At 50.2% G+C, this 22729-nt stretch overlaps 2 protein-coding genes across 4 annotated transcripts in view; both read left to right on the plus strand.

Annotated features, from left to right (window-relative positions):
* HNRNPUL1 (heterogeneous nuclear ribonucleoprotein U like 1) overlaps positions 1 to 2454 on the plus strand; it is a 29373-nt gene extending 26919 nt beyond the window's left edge. For both annotated transcript variants that reach the window (XM_063140757.1, XM_063140758.1), the window contains exon 15: positions 1468 to 2454. In XM_063140757.1, the coding sequence (XP_062996827.1) occupies positions 1468 to 1596 (129 nt within the window). In that variant the 3' untranslated portion in view covers positions 1597 to 2454. The remainder of the gene's footprint in view (positions 1 to 1467) is intronic.
* Positions 2455 to 4292: 1838 nt separating this feature from the next.
* On the plus strand, positions 4293 to 11871 carry CCDC97 (coiled-coil domain containing 97). Of its 2 annotated transcripts, none has more exons than XM_063139661.1 (5): positions 4293 to 4379; positions 6145 to 7140; positions 8362 to 8619; positions 9278 to 9407; positions 11152 to 11871. In XM_063139661.1, exons 1-5 carry the CDS (start codon positions 4337 to 4339, stop codon positions 11264 to 11266), a joined length of 1542 nt encoding a protein of 513 aa, XP_062995731.1. In that variant the 5' UTR covers positions 4293 to 4336; the 3' UTR covers positions 11267 to 11871. The 2 variants fall into 2 exon arrangements, with proteins under 2 accessions (XP_062995731.1, XP_062995732.1); XM_063139662.1 differs by having other exon boundaries at positions 4324 to 4342.
* The last annotated feature ends 10858 nt before the right edge of the window (positions 11872 to 22729 follow it).

Genomic DNA, 22729 nt, shown 5'->3' on the forward strand with positions numbered 1-22729 from the left:
GCAACGTGGTCCACTCCATCCACGTTTGTTAGGCACTACAGTTTGGGCACCCATGCGAGGCAGGACTGCTCATTTGAAGGACAGTGCTCTCGGAGATCTTCAGATGATGCACCAACCCACCTCCAAATATATGTCAGCTTGCTACTCGCCCATATGTGTGATGCATAGAGACCACGAAGAAGAAATGCAGGTTGCTTACCTGTAACTGTAGTTCTTCGAGTGGTCATCTATGCATTCACACAACCCACCCACCATCCCCACTTGGTGGTGTGAGACTTATAAATGACACAGTTATATGTGGAATGTACTTTATTTTATTTACACTCATGTTTATGGGGGCACAATGTCGGACTCCTGTAAACTGAGGTAAGGGCGGGAACCCCATGGACATGCACGGTAGCGTGGGGGAGGGGTTCCCGCCAAAAACGTTCCACTCAGCTATAGAAGGTTCCGGTCTGGTCTCTGCGCAGGCGCAAAGCCCATATGTGTGAATGCATAGATGACCACTCGAAGAACTACAGTTACAGGTAAGCAACCTGCATTTTCCTGGTGCATTAAGAGACCACCTTGCGGAATGTCTGGGTGTGGAAGGGAGTCCTTTTTTTACATTTGCTGCTTTATTCTCAGTGGGGCGATACTCAGCTGGGTTTTGCATTTTGTACCTACTACATACTGTGAAGAAGGGGAAAACATCACTACTTTTGTGCTCCTGGGAAACTGGTCAACATGGTGATAGTGGCAGGAGTGTTGGTCTTGGAAGGCCGGAGTCCAGATCTCCGTTCAGCTATGAAACTTACAAGACTTACTCAAACCTCACAGAATTGTCAAACGAAATCCTTGCTTTGAGCTCCTGAGAGCGGTAGGAGGCAGAATGCGATAGAAGAGCAGTGAATTAAAACCTGGGTGCAAAGTGTGTTCTGGTCGACGTTGTGTGTACTCGGCAGTTCAATCAAAATTCTGCACCCCAAAAACTACGTTCCGTGCCCTGTATAAATTCAGCAAAGTGCACGATTCCACTTCATGTAATTCTGATCATGCAGGGCTATATAAGTTTCCTGGTAGGTTGGGATCATGTCGGCAGAGCCCTACATGCCTCCCCGGGACTGTCGAAACCAAAATAAACCACGTTCAGTTTGCATAATCTCTACGGATCGTGGGGTTGCCGGGATGGTAAGACGAAAAGAGAGTTCTGCATCTGTAAACCCCAATCTCTATCTACACAAACATAATATTGCTTGCTTCTGCCTTAAGCAGGGAAGAGTTTTTGTGAAGCAGCCTCCCCCAGAGAGAAAGCTTGCAAGGAACCAAAACAACAAGAATGGAAGAAAACAAACTTGGCCATAATTTGACAACAGTCTGCCGTGACTAAATCATGGATTAAAAATACAAATGAGCGCGTTAAGTGGGGAATGTTTGCTGTTCAGTAGTGCTTTAAACCGTAGTGACACGTCTCTTCCTTCCCCACAGTACGCCCAGCAGTGGAGCCAGTACTATCAAAACCAGAGCCAGAACCAGAACCAGTGGCCCCCGTACTACGGCAGCTATGACTATGGGAGCTACTCGGGCACCTCACAGGGAGGGTCCAGTGCTCAGTGATGGCTCCGGGTCCTCCTTGGAGAGAGCAGCTCATTGCCGCCACCACTTTGGGCAAGTTGACGGTGGGCATTTTTGAGTCTCGGGCGATCCGGGAGGGAAGTAGTCTCTCTACCTTTGTTTCCTCTCTGTAGTTCTTGAGGGCGGCCTGCGTTTTTACCTGTACAGCTAGAGCCATGTCACCTTCCCTTTGTACCACCCCTCACGAGGAAGTTACATGATTTCTTGTCTCTCCTTGTTGGAAGATATTCTCCCCCCCACTTTTTAAAATTTCTTTGATTCCGAGCGGAGCTAGAATCTTCAGCTTCACGTCCTTGTACTTTTTAGAGAAAGATCCATGCTAGTATCCCACTTTCTACAATAGTTTGGGGTGGGGGTGGGTGGGGAGGGCAGCCTCAGAAAGCCCCTTCCTGGGATTTCCTACCACCCTCTCTCTCTCCCCCCCCCACCTCACACAACTCTGCTAGCGATCATAAATCCCAGACGCTTTGGAAACCTTTCCTGCAATTTGGTGTCACCCGTCTTTGAGGTGTTTTTATCCGTCTTTTCTGCAAATAACTATTAAAACCGGAGGGAGAAGAGATGGCTATCTATGGTAATTATGTTCTTTTTTTAAAAAAAAAAGATTTTTCTGTTACTTTTTACCGTGGGTCAGCAGCTGTTAATATTTTCATCAAGGTAACAATTCCTTTTCACTCAATACAAGAGAGGAGAAACAAACGAGGGAGGAATCATCTTCAATGTGTAACTTTTTATACAATGTCTAAGTTTCTGTAACTTTGCACATGCTTTGTGTTGAGTTGAATTGTAACAGCTTTTTGTATTTGGAGAAGAAAAAAAGAGTGAATATTGAACTTTAAACTGTTTGGTGTCTTGTGTATTCTTTTCCCTTTTCAAGCCCACATTTTCACGGCGGTATTTAAAAACAACCGAAACACAGTATGGCTAGGTTTTCATCCTGATGGTTTTTAGTCTCTGAGTTGGTATTATATCCAAGACCATTTCCATTTGTAGATTCTGCAGCTGTTCTGAGCAACTTGGGATCATTCTCATAGTAGAACAGAATTGTCTGTTTCAGCTCTCTCTTGTGCAGAAATAGGGAGCGAGAGAATTCCGGTACCATGCTGTACATTTCATACACTCCCTTATTTACTGCTGTGGAGTATTGCAGGGGTGGGCATCTGGTCTGTGTTTTACAAGACAGCTTAGATACGAAGTTAGCGTTTGCATTACGCAGCATGTAAGGAATGCAGATGAACAGCTCTGCAGTGTGAAGGCTGGTCATGTTCACACGCAGGTACTCAAGGCCACCGCTGTGCGCTTGGTCTTAAATTGTTAAGAACCGGAAGTATGTATATACCTCTGGCACAGACCCATGGGTTCTGGCCTTAAAATAGTGAGTTTGGGGGTCGGGGGTGTGTGTCTCTAAGGAAGCATGTGAAGTTGCTTTAGGAAGGAATGGCGTCACCTCTCATGTCTGCTACCTTTGTCCTAGTCTTTGCCAGGAGGCTGATACCTAATTACATACAAGAGGTACATGGCTGTGCTAATTGCACATCTTAGAACAGGGAGGGGTAGATTTCAGGGGGATTTGGGGATCTACTGGAACTCTAATGTCCACTACCTGGGCCTGCTGCAAAAGACACATATTTCAGTTAAAGAACTGCCAGCCCAGAGATTTATTTTTATGATAATAATAATAATAATAATAATAACAATAACAATAATAATAAATTTCTTACCCTCTTCTCCCTCTGCATCAAGGTGGGGAACAACATTAAATACAATACAATACATAAAACTAGTTAAAAGAGCGTATAAAACCAATACAATATTAAAATAACAATCACAACATCTTAAAATTCTTAGGTTTAAAATTCATCTGGGTAGGCCTGCTGGAAGAGTCTATAGTCTTTATGGCTGTCTTAAACTCAGGAGCAGTATTAAGCTGACGAATCTCCTCTGGCAGGCTATTCCACAGTCTGGGTTGGCTAAAGGAAAGGTCCTCTGGGTAACAAAACTGAATAGAGTTCATAGTCCTGCACTAAAATTCACTCCTGATTATTCCAGGCTTTCTTGGTTTCAGTAGATGCAAAGAAGGGGTAGGGTTGGGTTTTTTGCTGCCTGGCCTTTGGACTACAAATCAATAGATCTGGGTCTACCTCTTGCCTAGTCCTGGATTAATAGCATGTGCCTAATATAGCCACAGCGATTACATCTGCCTGTTAGGCAATCCCCCTCCCCTCCTCACAGCCCACCTCAAACACAACCTCTCCTTAGGAGTGCTTTCTTTTAGTTACCTACCCATCACCATGGGCGAAAAGTACATGAGAAACACAACTTAATATAAAGCATTATATGTTAATAATTATATATTCAAGTAATTTGTTAGGTATTGGTATATTAATTGTTATGTTGGTTTGTATTTTATGTAGTAATAATAATAATAATAATAATAATAATAATAATAATAATAATAATAATAATAATAATAATAATAGGCCGGGCCCCGTGCAAAGCAACGATTTCTGCCTGATCCTCCTCTGCGTTGTTCTCCCTCCTTCCGGCCTTTTCAATTCCTCCTCTTGCGGTTGGAATCGTCCCGGAACCTTCGTCTCTTGGCGCCACGTTCCCCACAGCGGAGGGACTCCTTTTCCGGCGCGACGCAGGAACCGGAAGTTTCCCTTAAGGAGCCAGTTTGGTTTGTTCGGCTTTCCTCCGCGAACGAGATCGGTGGCGCGGGATGGAAGTAAGAGGGGCTGACCCTCTCGAGCCGCCCTCCCCGAGTGAGTCCCGTTTCGCCGCGCCTCCTGTGCTTGGGGTGGGGGTGGGGGTGGGGGTGGGGTAGTGGTGTTGCACTGAAATGGGTCCCCGCTCTTTGGGAGCGACCGCTGCCCGCCCCCTCTGGCTCTCTTGACGCGCCTAGACGCCCGTCTCCTTTTGCTGCCTTGGGACTGGGTCTCCTTCCACGTTTTTGCAGGGGGTGGGGGGAACGGCTGCGGAACACTCCCATTATGAGAGCCCCTGTGGCGCAGTGGTCAAGCAGCCTTCCCCAACCTGGCGCCCGCCAGATGTGCTGGATTGCAGTGCCCAGCATTTGGATAAAGCCAACACACCTTGCGTGCCCCAAGCTGGGGAAGGCTGGGTGTTGGACGAGGACGCTCAAAGCTAGGGTGACCATAGGAAAAGGAGGACAGGGCTCCTGTATCTTTAACATTTGTATTGAAAAGGAAATTTCAGCAGGTGTCAGGAACCGGGTGAAATTTCCTCTTCATCACAAAAGTTAAAGCTGCAGGTGCCCTGCCCTCTTGTAAATCTGGTCACTCTAGTATAGCTCCTGCAGCTTTAACTGCTGTGATGAAGAGGGAATTCCACCAGGTTTTCCATATATACAAATGACACCTGCTGAAATTCCCTTTTCTATGCAACTGTTAAAGATATGGGAGCCCTGTCCTTCTTTTCATAGGGTCACCCTATCAAAGCCCTTCTTAGCCATGGACCTAATCTTACGTCTCGGTGCCTAACCAACTTCAGAGGGTGGTGGTCTGCTGTCCTGAGCTCCCAAAAAATATAATTGGGGAAGGATAATGCTATTCAACCCTCCCCTCCCTTGTCTAATTGTTTTCCAGAGTTAGGGAAGCGTTGCCATCTCTCGCTTTTATGGCAGAAGCTTTGTAATTTTGCTTAACAGGTAGAAATCCCCCCATTGTGTGTCTGTTTAGAGAAGAAAAGATAAAAAGGATAAGAGCTACCCTGCAGGTGGGTGAAAGGGAAGGCACTTCTGTTTTTACTCTCCCCAGATGATAAATAAAAGCACATATGGTGCATAACTGATACACTGGCTTAGATATGTTCATCAACTTAAGCTGCCCCTCTAGGATTTTCTGCCTGGCATACAGTTGCTGAAGTCAAAACCTCCCAAGTGAGCCAGGGAAAAGAGAATCAGATCGGAGGCTGAGAGAGAGTGGCTTGCTAATGGCAAAATGAAATCTTGGGGCACCTTAAAGACGAACAGCACTTTTACGATGGCATTAGCTTTCATGGATTAGAGCCCAGTTCATCAGATGCAACACTTAGCAAGTGTGTGGATGAAACGGGGCTTGAACCTGTCTGCTAATCCTAGTAGATCCAGTTGGCTCTGAAGGTTGTTATAATGCCGCCAAGACCAAACAATTTTTCCAAAGGGGTCGCTGATTAACATAAGAAGAGCCCTGCTGGATCAGACCAAGGTTCCATCTAGTCTAGAATTCTGTTCATGCAGTGGCCATCCAACTGCCTGCGGAAAACCCACAAGCAGAGCAGCTTGGTTCTCCCCTACAATATTTGTACCCACTTAAACAGTTATGAATTTCCCTTCTCTATTTTACTGTTAACTGTCCCCTTTTGCAGCCCAATACTTGGGGTGTAACTTGACATATGCTTACTAAGGAATAAGTCTTGTTTATGCAGTGGCACTTCTGCATAAACATGCCTGCAATCTTGCTGTGAGACATCATTCACCCCTTGATGACTTATGATCAGCACTACTAAGAGTTTCTGTGTCTCCCCCAGGTGTTAACTCTCTAAGGAACGTAGAGCAAGGGAATTCAGACGACACTTCCACCGTAGAGATGCAGGGGAGATGTCTCCCAGACAAAATTGAGGCTGCGGAACCGCTCCACTCTGCAGAAGAGGCGATGGAAATTCTGGCTACCAAAGCCTGTTCTCCGAAGAGCAATGGGGTTCCTGATGTGTCTTTACAAGTGTCCCGTGGGGATGAATCGAAGCCAGGGGTCCCGGGTGCATATAGCTTTCCAGCAGCAAACAGCTGCCCGATGACCCAGCGTCACTGGGGAGAAGAGATGTCGGGGGTCCCAGACTCACACAGTTACCCCTTGAGTAGAAATGGAGCATCTAAAATGTCCTCTCGTCGGGACGGGCAGTTGTGGAATTCAGCTTCAAATAGGTCCACCAGCTGTGGCATTGAAGCCCAGATCTTTCTCCTCACAGGCCTGGGCCCTCTCCCCTCCTGCTGGGGCGAGTTCCAGAATAAAACCCCAACTGCCAATCACGCAAACGAAGCCACGGAACCATCTCACCCAGTCAAAGGATCGCCGGAGACTGTGGCTTCTGAAGACAGCAGCCCTGACCGAGAGGAGGCCTCTGATGTCACACCATCCCACTGGGATGGTGGAAAGCGACAGCCCGTTGGCTCCAAACTGGCAGCCCCTGGACCCGTTCAGGATGACGATCCCGCTGTCCTAGCCATGTTCCGCGCGGTGGCCAGCAGCCGCTTGGCCGTGCGGAGCCAACAGAAGGATGAGCCGGATTTCACGCCCACGCAGAAATTGGCCATCTTGCAGGATTTGTACCGCACCAAGCCCCTGGTCTTCCTGGAGCGCTTCCGAACGGCCCTGCGAGAGGAACACCTGCCATGCTTCCAGCATCTGTCTGGCAATTACGAGGCCGATTTCTACTGCGCCGAAGTGCGCAGGGCCGGCCTGGGCAAAACGCGGCACACCCGGGTTCGGAACAAGCGCTACGCCGCTCTGCAGCAGCTCATCCGAGGTAGCCGGGCCTGAACTCTTGTGCTTTACTCGGTGTTCTAGGAGGGGGTTGGAAGTCTCTTCGGCGGCGGTGGTGGTGATGGGAGAGATGGAGCCAAAGTGCATGGAGCCTGTTTTCTGGTTTTGCTCCTGAACTGTGAACCGTTCCTTCCTCTTCTCTCTCAGCTCTTTGGTTTCTGTTCCACTGCCTCACTCGTGCTGGGCTGGCCCCCAGTTCGGCCAGCAACAGCCGCTGAACCTGCCGACATTAGTGCAGCCTTCCCCAAGCTGCATGTGTTGGATTGCAGCTCTCCCATCATTCCCAGCACAGTTATCTCCAAAATCGGAGATAACCGAGAGGATGTAGGCGGGTGGGTCGCGGCCACAGGGATGAGCAGCCACCCTTCCAGCTCTAGCCAAGTGGTTCTGCGTGCCACACGCTGACCCTGGAGGGAGGGAATGACGTTATCACAAGCAGCCAAGGGGCCGGCCGGTGGCTCTTCCTCGCGCAGGCTGTGGCTTAGTGATGGGAGCATCGTGTGCTGTGTTAAGCCAGGTAATCCTCCGCCACCAGGTGGCGCCCTACTCCTCCCGAGCCCCTGTCTCTGCGCTGGGAGAAGGAGGCCTGGAATTCCGTGCCTCTCCCAGCTCAGCCGTCTCCCAATCATAGTTCTGCATCCCGGCTCCAGGGATTTGCAGGGCTAAACGTTTGGAAGTGAGGCTGAGCCAGTGGGGCATCCCGGTTAGAGCGTTGGACTGGGAGTCGGGAGATCCGGGTTCTAGTCCCCACTCGGTCATGGAAACCCACTGGGTGACTTTGGGCCAGTCACAGGCTCTCAGCCCGACCCACCTCATAGGGTTGTTGTTGTTGTGAGGATAAAATGGAGAGGAGGAAGAGGATTATGTATGTTGCCTTGGGTTCCTAAAGGAGGAAAAGGGGCTGGGTGTAAATGCAATCAACAAATAAATAAGCTGGGGGAGACGGATGCATTGGCAGCTGTTACTTGGGGTTGAAAGAAGCTGCTAAATAAACCCAAACGTGGGAAGCAGTGATCCCCGGCTTCTCCATGTCCTTACTGGATATGATGGGAACCTGGGTATTAGTGCTGGCATGAGCCTTCATCGGTCTCGCGTGTCAGTTGCACAGCTGTTCTCTCAGCAAGAATCTGCCATGTTCCCTGTACTTTGGAATTCTTGTTTGTAGACCTCTCTGTGTGTGTGTGTCTTTCTCTGTTGCTTGCAGACGGGGAATACTTCAGCGACGAGCAGATGCGTTGCCGGGACCCGCTCCTTTACGAACAGTACATCGGGCAGTACCTGAGCGAGGAGGAGTTGCAGGCGCTGGGCAGCAGCAAGCTAGAGGCTGCCGGCTCGCTCTCCGGCGTCCTGCTGGACTCCTACCAGGAGCAGGTGATCCAGCGGCGGCTGCAGGTCCAGCAGGAGCTGGAAGAGGCCTGCGAGGAGGAGGAGGAGGAAGATAGTGACGACGATGATGGGGAAGGTGGGTCCAGAGGGGAAGTAGGGTTGAGTGGTTAGAGCAACACTGCAGAAGTCCAGGGCCTCTGCTAGAGAGAGCAAGGCCTGTTTGGCTGGAGCAGGAAGACTGGGAGCCTTGCCTCTGGCATCCAGGGCTTTGAGGGGGGCAGTCAGGTCTGGTGGTCACAGCCCCAAGGTGTGGGAATGCTCTCCTCTTTGCTGGAAAAGCAGTAGGTACTAGTGGCTAGTGTGAAGAATCTGGAAGAGGAGAGGTGAAATTACGGGCCAGCATTGTTTGTGGGGGATCGTTTGTGGTGAATGGGAAAGGGGGGAAGCTGGGAACGGGGACTCTGTGCTCCCATAGAGCTTCATGAAGGATTAGATGTCGTGGGTTAGAAATGAGAGCAGCCAGGTCACGTAATGGACAGAGTGTCAGACGAGGCCTGTGGGTTCAAAGCCCTGCTTGGGCGTGAAGCTCACTGGGTGTCCTTGGCCCAGCCAACCTTACAAGGTTGTTGTGAACATAAAAGCAAGGGACACTCTATATGCCACCCTGAGCTCCGCTGACAAAAAGGGGTTGGATGAAAATGCAGTAGCGAAATGCACCAGCGGGGCGGAAGGGCAGCTTCGCTCCATCTTGGGAGGGTCATTGAGTCCCGTCCCGTGTGTCCTTCCCGCGCTAGACAAGGCCTCTGACCCTGGCATGGAGGAGTGGGTCCCTGACCAGGAGGAGAAAGCAATTCTGCGGGAAGAGTTCACCAGCCGAATGTACCAGCGCTTCCTGGACGGCAAGGACGGGGACTTTAATTACAGGTGAGGTGCGGACTGGCGAGCGATCAGGGCAGGGCGTTGGTTGCTGGGTCTCTTCGTGGGCGCTTTCACAGGCAATGCGAAGCCAGGATTTAGCGTTAGGCGCACGAGCACCTGCGAACCCAAGCGAGGCCTCCTCGGGCGCACACGCTCCACGTCCTGCGTTTCCCGGCTTGTCCCTGCCAGCCAGGGATTGCGTTTTAAATCAAACTCCGGTCAACTGCTTAAAGCCCTCTTTTGCTCTAGAAGTTTATGAAATCAAAGTGACCTTAATGTGTATAGAGAAAAGAAGACGCTTAGAGCAGCTGTCCCCAACCCGACGCCGTCCAGATATGTTGGACTACAACTCCCATCATTCCCAGCCCACCTGGCCAACAGCTATGTTTGTACTTCGTAGAGTTCGCTCCCACGGAGGAGGAAATTGCCACGCGTTTTCAGTCTCCCACTTCTAGTGAGGGCAGCGGCTGTAAGAGGAAAAGGGGGGGAAAGCTAACTCAGAAGAGGTTTGTGTTAGATACCAAATTCTGTGCTTGCAGACGTATCGTTTCCTGTTAACATGAGAGAGGTGTACAAAATGATGCCTGGTGTGGAGAATGTGGACAGGGAGACATCTTTCTCCCTCTCTCAAAATACTAGAACCCGGGGTCATCCCATGAAGCTGATGGGTGGGAGATCCAAGACGAATAAAAGGAAGGACTTCTTCACTCAGTGCAGAGACAAACTATGGAACTCCCTACCACAAGATGTAGTGCTGGCCGCCCATTTGGATGGCTTTAAAAGGGGGTTGGATAAATTCCTGGAGGCAAAGGCTATCAATGGCTGCTATTATTATTTCTTATTATTTATTTATATAGCACCATCAGTGTACATGGTGCTGTACAGAGTAAAACAATAAAATAGCAAAACCCTGCCGCATAGGCTTACATTCTAATCTAGCCCTGAGGGTTGTGTGCTATCTCCAGTATTTGAGGCAATAAGCCTGCGCGCGCCAGTTGCTGGGGAACATGGGCGGGAGGGTGCTGTTGCACCATGTCCTGCTTGTTCATCCCTGGCCGAGGGCTGGTTGGCCACTGTGGGAACGGAGTGCTGGACTAGATGGACCCTGGGTCTGATCCAGCATCAGGGCACTTATGATGTTCTTAACCAGAGAAGGATTCGGGGAGGTGAAATCAGAGTGCCTAGGAGCCCAGGTCTCCTCAATCACTCTGTCTTGCAACCAGGTCTCTGGAGGCAAAATCCACCACCACCACCCCTTTTCTAGGGCCCCCAAAACACAGTGGCCACTGCTTGCCCTTGGCCACCTGTCATGAAGGGAGAGGCCCCTCCCCTTCCTCGACCGTGCATCACGTCACCCCAGAAGCAGGAATGGGTCTGTTGTTTCGTGCTGGGCGGGAGAGATGCTCTGTCGCTGCTCCAAATTCAGCCCATGCAGTGAACTTGGAGGAAAGAGAAGGCTCCTTCGTGCCTAGTTTTGGAGACGCTCCGAAGCAGTGAGGATCTGTTGTTGCTTCTGCACAATTGACCCTTCCTCTCCCGTCATAGTGTCTTCCAGAGGGCTTGCCGGGCGCAACCACAGTCCTGGTTGGCTCTGAAGGTCCCTTCCCCTGCCTTCAGGAGCAGCTGGTACCTTGGTGTCAGCTCCACAGGTGTGAAGCCAGTTTTTATGCTATAGCGTAAACGCAGCCTTGGGAAGAAGTGGTCATGTACTCCCCTTCCTCTCTCCTCCCCCCTTCGCCCGCCCCCACAGTGAGGTCGATGAGAACCCAGACTTTGACAACCTGGACATCGTAACCCGGGACGAGGAGGAGCGCTACTTTGACGGGGAGGAGCCGGAAGAAGCGGATGCCATGGAGGCGGAGTAGATGCCGCTGAGATCCTGGCCCCAAGGTGGAGGTGAGGGCCCCTGGACCCAGCAGGGGGATGGACGCAGAGTGGGACGCGTTTTGTCTTCCTACCCTATTGGGTAACATTCATCCTGGCCAAGTTGGGGGGTCAGCCCCACAGGGACCGGAGGCGCAGCTCCACAGCGGAGTGGGTGAAGTGCCGTTGCCATCCGAGGGGATGCCAGAAGCATCTTCTGAACCCTGCAAGCTTCTCCCGAGTCCCTTCCCTGGCTCTGCTTCCCAGTCGCTACCAGGAGAAGAACGCTGACAGAGGGCAAGTCCCTCTTGAGGACCGGACACCTGCGATCCGGATTTGAAGTGCCAAGGCAGACCTCGCTGTCTTCTCTGGGGTGACTCTCTCACGTCTTTACGATCCTATTGCAGAGGCGTGATTTGGACTCTTCCTCGAGTCTGCAGCTTCCCCTTGACTTGCAAGTAACGGGACTCTGTGTTAGGGATGGCGCCGGCCTCGAGCCCGGGTGAGACGTCGCTATAAGGCGGCTCCTGCTGCGTTGCTTGGTGGAGCGTCGTGTGTCCAGTGATTTCTCCAGCTTTTGGCAGTTGAAAATAAATCTTTTGAGTAATTGACGGCCTTGTTAAGGGGGGGGGGGGTTTCAAAGTCAGAAGTTGCTCCAGCCCAACTGCAAGCAGTCTGTATTTCCTGAACTTACACTCCCATTCCCAACTAATCAAAGCAAGTTAATGTTATGGTGGTGGTGGTTGATTCGTTCAGTCGCTTCCGACTCTTCGTGACTTCATGGACCAGCCCACGCCAGAGCTTTCTGTCGGCCGTCGCCACCCCTAGCTCCCCCAAGGTCAAGTCTGTCACCTCCAGAATATCATCCATCCATCTTGCCCTTGGTCGCTCTTCCGTTTGCCTTCCCCTTTCCCTAGCATCAGCCTCTTCTCCAGGGTATCATGTCTTCTCATTATGTGGCCAGTTCAGTTTTGCCTTTAATACCATTCCCTCAAGTGAGCAGTCTGGCTTTATTTCCTGGAGTATGGACTGGTTTGATCTTCTTGCAGTCCAAGGCACTCTCAGCATTTTCCTCCAACACCACAGTTCAAAAGCATCTCTCTTCCTTCGCTCAGCAAAGATGCAGTTCCCTGCCCCTCAAAGGATTGCAGTTTAGATAGGTGGGAGCAGGTGGGGGAAGGAATAAGGAGCAGGTAACTTGGAAAAAAGGAGGCGAAGGGGAGACATGATAGAGGTGTACAAAATGATGCCTGGTGTGGAGAATGTGGAGAGGGAGACATTTTTTCTCCCTCTCTCAAAATACCAGAACCAGGGAACAACCCATGAAGCTGATGGGTGGGAGATCCAGGACAAATCAAAGGAAGGACTTCTTCACGCAGTGCAGAGTTAAATTATGGAACTCACTACCGCAAGATGTAGTGACGGCCACCCATTTGGAGGGCTTTAAAAGGGGGGTTGGATAAATTCCTGGAGGAGAGGGCTATCAATGGCTACTAGACCTGATGGTTATGTGCTGCCTCCAGTATGTGAGGCAGTAAGCCTGTATGCACCAGTTGCTGGGGAACATGGATGGGAGAGAGCTGTTGCGCCATGTCCTGCTTTGTTGGTCCCTGGCCCACAGCTGGTTGGCCACGGTGTGAGCAGAGTGCTGGACTAGATGGACCCTTGGTCTGATCCAGCATCAGGACTCTTCTTGAGTTCTTAACTTCTGGGAATTCAAGCTTTTTACTTCTGGACATGACATGTGTTAACTCAGGTTCTTGCACAGCATCAGGCAAACTGGCTGTATAGTTCCTTCTCGCCGTTAATGGGCGAAGCAGGAGGCCTCCTCCGTATGTACACCTTGCACAGATCCCTTCACACGTTCCGCATCTTTCATCTGCTGAAGTTCTCTGCCAAGCCAGTCACCTGATCGGCATAGTGTGAGCCTCGCTTTGTTTTCCCGGGGTAAAGATGCACCAGAGGCAGCAAGCCTGTATACACCAGTTGCTGGGGAGCATGGGTGGGAGGGTGCTTTTGCGTCCCTGTCTTGCTGGTGGGTGCCTGGTTGACAGCTGGTTGGGCACCCTGTGAACAGAGTGCTGGACTAGATGGACCCTTGGTCTGATCCAGCAAGGATGTCCTTACGTTGATCGAGGTGTGTCCCATCATGCATTTGTCTGTGTTTTAATTGGCTGGCCCTTGAGAACTTCTGGGGCGGCTGCTGGTGGAGGAGAGTTCCTTGCACGAGCTGAACGGAGACGTCGCAGTAGGGCAGCCTTTCCCAAGTTTGCTTCCTCTAGCTATGCTGGCTGGGGGGGTTCTGGGAGTTGCGGTCCAACGCATCTGGGAGGCTGCAGAAGGGCCTGGTGCCATAGGGCCTGCCTGCTGCTGCCCCACCGGCTCCGATCACCTACATTTCTGTGTTTGGGGAGAGGAGAAAGTGCCGCCCCTTTCTTTCCCCCATTGTCCCTGCTCCTGTAGTCTTTGACAGCAGCCTGAACGGCAGAAACTTAGCAGCTGAAGCTTCCTCTATTGCTTTACTCTGTGGAAAGGAAAGCTTCAGCACCTTGATTTCCGAACGGCCGGCTCTAGCCAGAGATACGGGAGTCGGGCCGTGGATAAAAGTTGTCCGTGCTGTTTTGACTGTGAAGCCATGGAGGCTTAAGAGTTTTAGAGACCTTCCCCATCCCCAGGTGAGGACAGGTGGCGGGGGCGGAGCTCCTGGGTTCTGAGGTTTCCCCCTTGGAAGGAAGACCTTTTGAGCATAGAGGGGAGCCGAGAGCTGAGACTCCTGGGGTCTGTTCTCTTTTGGGGGCTGTGGGGGTGTCGTACGTTTCCAACAAGCCTTGTCCTCTACTAAGCATGGATGAGGATTCTAGGAGTCGTTCTGAGGGGCACCTCTGGGGGGGCGCAAGGACTGCTGGTGACAGAAGCTGTATCCTAGAAGGTGTTAAATGGCCCCTTGCAAATGCTTATCCCAGGACCTCCACTGTTAGCTTTAGTGGCCTTGACTGCCTACAGCCAGCAGGGGGCAGCAGATGCTAAGTAAAGCAGGGCCAGCAGAGCTGTCTCTCCAGCTATGGCAGAGGAGCGCTGCCTAGTGGTTTGCGTTGAGAATGGAGCCTCAGCGATCAGCTCCCCGCTAACACTCTGTGCTAAGGGGCTGGCGGCAAAGGCCTAAATGTTTAGATAGTGAGGATTTCTCCCCTTCCTGCTTTATTTATCTTCCCAGTTGCTGCAGCTGTGCCCTTCGCCCATGTTTAGAGGGTGGTTTACAACAGCAGAATACAAAACCATAAAATTGCCACAGTGAAATACAGAATTCAAGTCTAATGATAGGAGCCAGCGTAAAAACGGAGATGAAAGCAGTTGCCTGGGAGCATTGAAAGGGGGGGGGGGTTTGAATGGTTCTGCGAAGATAACTGTGTAGGCGGAAGGCAGACCTTTCTGGGCTGTGTGATGCTCGCTTAAATGCAGCCTTCTTCCTGCTGTTCAAGTTTTGTGGTCTCTTGTTGCTTGCACAAACTCTGTGTTTCTCAACGTCTTCTTCTCCTGACATCGTTTGCAATGTCTTCAGCCTGGCTCTTAAATCTCAAAAATCGACGTGCCCCAGCTATGGAGGCCTGGACGGCATGTCCCGGTCGCTGCTTTCCGCTTTCAGGGAGAGCGTGAGCCTCCCCACCACCAGGCAGATGGATTCTGATTTGAAAGTATCGCCTCGGTGGTTGATCTTGAAGATCGTCGCTTCCCCCAAGACTACCGAAGAGGAAAGGCCAAGAATGGCTTATTCCCAGTTGTTCTTCGTCAGAACAATCCTCCTCCAGCCATAAGAAGATGTGGCGCTTGCTGGCTTAGGTTGAGCTGCTGTGATGTCATGGAATGTTCAGGAATGTTCAGGAATGTGTTTGCTGCTGAAAAGAAAGATGCCCGCAATAGAAGAGTGCAAGTTTGGTGTCAAAAGCGAGAAACGTACATTTGGCTGGGTTTGATAACTTCACACAAATGCCTAGAGACGGAATGCTTGGAGGTCAGGCCAGCCTTCACGTGCTGACTTGTGGGGCAAGTCAGCACGTGAAGTCAGCTCCCTTTTTTATTGTGAATATCAACAGAATAGAACAGAAAATACATTGTGAAAACAACCACCACCATACATTACATATATAGGATTAAAGGGGGAGAGTTCTACAAAGGTTTCAAGAAAAGCAGACCAGATATCCGTGTATTTATCCACTTGCGACTGTATAACACCCGTCCAAAAATTGATAATGTTATTAGGTCCTCGATCCGTTGCATTATGGGAGGTGTGGGTTTGTCCTTCCAATGTGATAGTATAAGTCTTTGGGCTGTCATAAGGGCTCTGTATAAACGATCATGCACACACACCCTCCAAATCCCTCAGTAAATTACACCTATAGCTGCTGTTGAGGCCAGTCCCTATAGCAGGGCTGGGGAATCAATCTCTGGCCAAGGGCCAAATAGTTTTTGAGGTGCCCTCAGGGACCGCATTCTAATTGTGGGCAGAGACCAAAGCCAAAACTGTGGGGCCAAAACCACAAAGTCCCTGCATAGTGTAGCTTAAAAGGCTCTCGCTGCTTGCATTTAACCCCCAGGAAAGGTATCTTCAACATTCTGGCATGGGAAGGGGGGACTGCACAAAAGCCAGGAAACCCCCAACGATTGGGGTTTGGGGGAGAGGTGGGCCTAGAGAAAGGAGGAGGGCCCTTCTGGGGAACCCCAGGAGGTCCAGATTGGGCCCCAAGGCCCAGGGTTCCCTACCTCCGTCCTACAGAGCTTTGCTACCGCCTGGCAGCAGGGATGAACAGGCATCTGCAAAAGGTTTCTTTTTGGTGTTGGGAGAGAGACTGACTGGGACACAAAGGGTGTATGCGTGTCAGAGTCAAGATGTGTGAGAGAGTGGCTGAACAACATGAGTTCTAGCAGCCAAGGACTCCCACGCATATGTTAGCATCTTCATTTTGTCTTCCAGCCTTCTCTCCTGGAGAATTTGGCTTTGTATTTTTGGTTTTTCCCCTTGCCAAGCTACCCACAAATGTCTGACTCACCTCCACCCCCAGCATGGGGATTTCCATAGAAATTCTGGCTGCATTCCCCCATCCCATCCCCATTGGCAGGAGCTATGGGGTTGTTTCTCCCCCCAAAAAACCAGTCTTGCCTCTGATGTTCCTGCCCACTCTGGCTGGCGTGATGGGACACAGCTTGGACTTGCAAGAGGAGGGATTTCCTAAGCTGAGGCGCCATATACACAGATAGGTTGCAGCTTCCTGAGTTGCCACTAGATGGCTCCCCTCTGCTATCCAAGAGGGGGGAGAGGGAACTGCAGCTTCCTGTGCTACTTCATCATGGAGTGGGGGATTTGAACGTTCAAAGGCTCCCCTGTGTGCGAAAACGTCCCAGCGTGCGGAAAGCTAATACGTCACAGAGAAAGCTACACTAAAAATCATCTGTCCAGTGTGCTAGCTTTCCATCTGCAGGGAGTTTTTCAGTTTGATTTGTGTGTGTTTTTAGCAAGCCATGTCCCTCCTGCACCCTGCAGTGGTATTCAAGGACTATGCCTTTTTAGAAGTACACGTTTTTGCAAGTGCTGTTTTCCAGTGCAAGATGTGAATGAGTAAATCCTCAATTCAAATCTCGCCTCTGCTATCAACTCACTACGGGTGCTTACAGACATATGTAAAAAAAAAAGAGCCGCTTTTCCTGTACTCTGGAAGCACATTTGCTTACTCTTCTACAGAGTCCAACTCGGTGGAAATGAGTTCTGTGGGTTTTGCTGCATAGCCAGCTGTGCACAGCTCTGATTGACTGGCGGCTGTGACGTCATGATCCGTCCTCCCCTCCTTGGAACGTTGTTTTTTAACAGCATTTAAACTTTATTTTGCTTTTTAAATAAAGGATGTGTCGGTGACCGGCCTGCGGCAGCCTGCCATAAATCAGCCTCAGCCTTCCTTGTGAACAGAAGGGGGTAATTGTCCTAGCCTGCTTTACAGGGTTGTGGGTGACTGAGATAATACATGTATTTATTTTTTTATTACATTTTTATACGGCCCAATAGCTAAAGCTCTCTGGGCGGTTCATGTAAAACTCCACAACATGCTGTAAAAATCCTACATATTTATTACAGGCTGATTTCTGTTTATGAAAGTTAAGAAGGTAAAATTGGTGCAGTTTTCATAGTGTGTTTTTTTTATATAAGGAGTTACTCAGCTTGAATCTTTGTGATAGGACGGGCATGAAATCAAAATGAATTGTAATTAACCTCCCCTCCTCTACTTCGTTGCCTAGGAAATTCAGGCACCACTCCTGCGCGTGCTTCCCTGTGAGTAAGCTGCATTGAAAACAATGCTACTTACTTCTGAATAGACATGTATGAGATTGTGCTGGGAATGAAAAGGTTGTCATCTGTCAAATCCCCAAATTTCTCATTCCTCCACAACTACCATGTGATTATACAAAAGGACACTACACACACGCAAGCACCCTTCCCTAATCAGGAACGCAGACAGCTCGGGGGGGGGGGGTTTGTATTCCCCCGTTTTGTGGAAAACAGGTCCAGGATGGCGGTTCTGCAAATGAAGAAATTGGCTCTTTGCTGATATAAATGAACCTTGCTTCTTTGGAATGGAGCCAAGTTTTTACCAATGCAGGCTTTTCTGCTAGGAAGCTGTGTGTGTGTGCGCATGCATGTATATATGTATGTACTATATATACACATTTTTGTGTCTGTTACGTCTCCAAAGCAAGAATGCCCGTAGTGCATTTGGTGTGGTGTTGTTGAATAATTGCAAAGAGGCAGGCCTCGCCAACCTGCCTCTGGGCACGAAACTTTGTGCGAAGGGAAACGCATTTGCATTTAATTGTATTCTTAAAGTAAGCAACCTCGGGGGGCGGTGTTTTTCGGCAACTGTCACCATAAACAGCCCATCTTCAACCGCTGGGTTTCTGCAGCATTCAGCAAATTAGCAAATAGCGATGGAGAGCATTGGGTAGATGTGGGTTGTGGTAGGGCTGAGGTACCCCAATCCAGAGTTCCCTCTGCATTCTCACATGCGCTCTCCGCATACTTGCTTGTGGATGCGCTAGTTGATGAGGGCGACTCACACGTTTTTAAAATCAGTGCAGTGTTTCTCCAGTCCACGAAGCGTTTGCTGGATGACTTGTGTCTGCGGGTGTGAATCTGTCCCCCGAGGGCATGCCGGTGCACGCTTGGAGAACGCAGCATCGATTGATGGCTTCCGCGTGTGAATGAGCCGCTGCAGCTGAAACAGCACCGAGAGAATTTTCATATCGCCTCAGACGCAATAGCGTCTAATGGAAGTTGTTCATGCGTTCAAGTCGCAGGCCGCTCGGTGATGAGGTGTCGGCCGATGTATGTTTATGTGTGATTCAGCCGTGACAAGAGTTATGGGAGGAGGCACACGGGCTCGTCTTTCAAGAAGAGCTTTCCCCATTCCTGAAACGGATTGCTTTTAAGCCGAGTAGAGCCTTTTCTGCCCAGCAGGGAGAGAGCGAGAACCCTTTTGCCGAAAAGCAGAGCGCAAGAGAACTCTGCGATTCCTCACGTCGCTTCGCTAGACACAATCCTCTTTTGCGGGGAGGACCTATAGCGTGTGCGTGTGCATGCACGAACACAAAAATAAGACACCTTTCCAAGTGAACACAAATACCCAACATTCTTAAGATGTGCCGGGCTGCTACGTCTTTTAAGCAGCCTTTGACGGGTTCTGTCAAGCCCTGCGAGGCTTTCAACTTCATTCTGTCTCACATGGCCGTCTAAAAGAGAGAGATTTGTTGGCACCCTCCGCACGGGCCTAGCAGCGTGCCCAGGCGTGACAGTTGCCTAGCAACATCATCTCAATTATTGGGGGGGGGTCCCTGTGGGTCTCCCCAAGGATTCATCTGTTGGTATATGGGTTGGAACAACAGAGGTTCCCCAAAGGCCCTGGGATCCAGGCATGTGAGTTCCTTCATAGCAGCACCTGCCTGGATGCTGGTAATGCCCAGAATTCAGGTATTTAGGCCAGCATTCCATTAGGGCTTCCGTTCATGCCAGCGAGCGCCTGCCAGTTTCCAGTTGCTCCTCTGTGAATTCCTCAGGAGCGGGGCCCTGGGCCGCCTCTCCTCTTGGCAAGCTGGAACTGCGCACCGTGGGTGCTGAAACCCAGCCCCATCCTGCTCGCCTCCAGGCAGAGCGGAGGGCACTTCCAGCTCACTTTTTGATCCTGCTCCACTTTCCTTCTAGAATTGGGGGAGACTTGAGGGGGAAGCCCCGGGATGATTCATCTGTTGGTAGGCGACCGCCAAGTCTCGGCCTGCTGCTAGGCCCGGAACGAGCCTGCCATCTTACTTGGACTCTTTCCCTCGAGAGGTTGATGTGAACGACTCAAAAACAGGATGCTGTCTGGGTCCATGGAGAGGGTATCCCCTCAAGGCTTGGAGCTTTTCCCTGACTCACAGCTTGGAAGAGCCAGACAGCGGGAGCACAAAGGACTTGAGAGTCCCAGAGTCCCGTTCGCATATCTCTGGCGTACGAGTTCGTGGTTTCTCCTTCATAAGAAGTTCCTTGATGGATCAGACCGAGGGTTCCTCTAGTCCAGCACTCTGTTCACACAGTGGCCAACCAGCCATCGGCCAGGGACCAACAAAGCAGGACATGGTGCAACAGCACCCTCCCACCCATGTTCCCCAGCAACTGGAGCACACAGGTTTACTGCCTCAAATACTGGAGATGGCACACAACCATCAGGGCTAGTAGCCATTGATAGCCTTTGCCTCCAGGAATTGATCCAACCCCTTTTTAAAGCTATCCAAATGGGTAGCCATCACTACATCTTGTGGTAGTGAGTTCCATAATTTAACTCTGCGCTGTGTGAAGAAGGCCTTCCTTTTATATGTTCTTCAGTTAGTCTGCGAAGCAAAAGATGATGTCCTTCGGATGCGGAATTCTGCACCCTCGACCAAATTCTGCAATCGTAGAATTTCAGAACTGAGGATACCATGCCGAGAATGAAGAAGGTGTACAGAATCCCAGCAAAGCGTGGGGAGCTGTGCCCTGTACAGGATGCCCCCCATATCATCTAGGAACATACGTGCCCATGATCCTGGGCTTGGGGTGGGGGGGTGGGGGGCAATGCTTCTAGCACGCTGAGGTCACAGCTAAGAAGATTGCAGGGTGCAATTGGCCTGGAAGACGCTTGTGGTTTGACACAACGGTTTGTTTTTCTCCGTTTGTCGCCCTCGGCCCTGTATCCCGGGAGCTGTGGGAGGTTGGTTTGGCTTTGGGACAACTTCCACGGCCCAAGAAACTTTCCCAAAGGATGGTCTTTTTGTGCATGAGACTCAAAGAAGGAGGCAGAAGACCAAAGCTGCACAACTTCAGAGAATCATCCTCAACATTCTGGATCCAACACCCTGGAGTGAGCTATTATTATTATTATTATTATTATTATTATTATTATTAACAACAACAACAACAACAACAACAAGCACTTAAGTTCTTAACCCTTCCTAAATGCTCAAAAGACTTCACCGACATTTCTCTGGGTAACCTTTACAACAAACCTTCAAGGTAGACCAGTATTATCCCTTCTTGCAGACAGGAGAGCTGAAGCCAAGGAAGAGCTTTTATAGTGCAAAACTTACATTCTCTCTTGCTCTCATACAGCCGTGGGTGCTTTATAAAGTTTCATCATCTCAAAAGGTGAGTCCCTGCCCCTGCCCCCATCCAAATCTCCCAGCAGCAGGGTATACTAGAGAGAGAGGAAGGAAGGAAGGCCAGCAAGGCGAATCAATGGAACGGGAACGCTAACGTCGGCTACATACATCGGGGAGTTTGGGCGCTTGGGTTATCTGAGGCCAAAGATTCCTCGGTTTCTCTATCATAATTTTGCCTGCTTTTGTTTAGGCCCTGCCGTTCGGCTGGCAGCGTGTCAGAGAGGCCCTGGGGCTATTTCGATCTTCCGTGGGCCGTTTTAATGATACCTCTTTGCGACCTGAAATTACACAGTAGTCCCTGAGTCACCTGCCCCATCGCTAAGGCGTCCCAGCCCCGCTCTCCAACAGTCTGAGCCCCCACCCGAGGTGTGAGTCACGCGTCAGTAAGTGGGTACCGTCCCACTCGAGGGAGCAACCTGATCCAGCAGCTGTGTCAACATTTGAGGCGGCGCAGTTTCTTTGGGGGACGGACGGAGGGATCCCACACAGGGGAGACGCAGGGCCGTGCTGCTCCGATGCGGCTGGGTCCCATGGATTGCCAGCTGAGTGACGGAGAGAGACTGACTCCTTTTTCATGCCCCCAACGGTGATCCACACTGGGTCAAGTATAGCCATTACAACAGCTTTTCCTAATCTGGTGCCCTCAAAATGTATGGGGCCAGGACTCCCAGAACCACCACACTTTCTCTGCTGTGGCACCCCGGTTGTGGAACGAGCTCCCCAGAGAGGTCCGCCTGGCGCCTACACTGTACTCCTTTCATCGCCAGCTGAAGACCTAAAACACTGAAGACTCAGTATTTTAACACTTAATTTTAACTTAAATTTAAATTTTAGTGTTCTAACTCTGTATTTTAATCTTATATCAATTTTGCTGCGTGGTTTTATCCTGGTTGTGCTTTTTATACTGTATTTTGTATTTGTGCTTTTAACCTGTTGGTTGTTTTATTATGGTTTTAATTTTTGTGAACCGCCCAGAGAGCTTCGGCTATTGGGCGGTATAAAAATGAAATAAATAAATAAATAAATAAATAAAATAAAATACACACACACACACCCCAGCCATGGATTCTGGCAATGGTTGGCCAACACATCGGAAGGGTGCCACGTAGAGGGGAAGGCTGTGTTACAACACTTTGTCTTCTCTAAACAGATACTCCTGTTTCACACCAAGGAAGATATTTAACACACACCGTTGCCTGTTGGGGGAATGGGCCTGTTCAGACGACACGCTAAGCCATGGTTAGGCCAGGAACCCCTTTGCAGCAAATGGTTAGTGAGAGTGTTTAAACCGTGATTATGTCGCCACCCTGGTTAGGTATGGTTCGCATGACATGCTAAGCTCTAATGTTTAGCTCAAAATGCTTAATCGCCATGGCTTAGCATGTTGTCTGAACAGGGTCAGTGTATGTTCCACAATTCTGTGATTGACTTGCACGTGTACAGAGTTTGAACAGAAACCATCTTACGAATCTCAGCTTCCTTCAGGTGTGCCTTTGTTTTTGAATGTGCCTGCACACACACATTTTTTAGACTTTAAGGCAGGAGTCAAACTGCAGCCATAGAACCACAGCTGGCCCTCAGGTTAATTTCAAAAGCCCACTGCAAGCGGTCTGTTTAGACCTCTGGAAAGAGCTGCTTGTCCTCTCCCTGGAGAGGAAGATGTCAGAAAGAGAGAGAAGAGGGTGACCCCTGACAGCAAAGAGGTTCCCTGTCTTTGCCTTAAGGCTATAAAAATGTGCTGGAAAAACCCGTGC

Source organism: Elgaria multicarinata, chromosome 13 (genome assembly GCF_023053635.1).
Source record: "Elgaria multicarinata webbii isolate HBS135686 ecotype San Diego chromosome 13, rElgMul1.1.pri, whole genome shotgun sequence".
In the NCBI taxonomy this organism is placed as follows: domain Eukaryota; kingdom Metazoa; phylum Chordata; class Lepidosauria; order Squamata; family Anguidae; genus Elgaria; species Elgaria multicarinata.

Excerpts from the sequence above, each read along its gene's own strand:
- CCDC97 (XM_063139661.1), top strand. The coding sequence starts at position 4,337 with ATGGAAGTAAGAGGGGCTGACCCTCTCGAGCCGCCCTCCCCGA. Across the intron at positions 7,141-8,361 it reads TCTGCAGCAGCTCATCCGAG|ACGGGGAATACTTCAGCGAC; the intron begins GTAGCCGGGCCT and ends TGTTGCTTGCAG. Across the intron at positions 8,620-9,277 it reads TGACGACGATGATGGGGAAG|ACAAGGCCTCTGACCCTGGC; the intron begins GTGGGTCCAGAG and ends TTCCCGCGCTAG.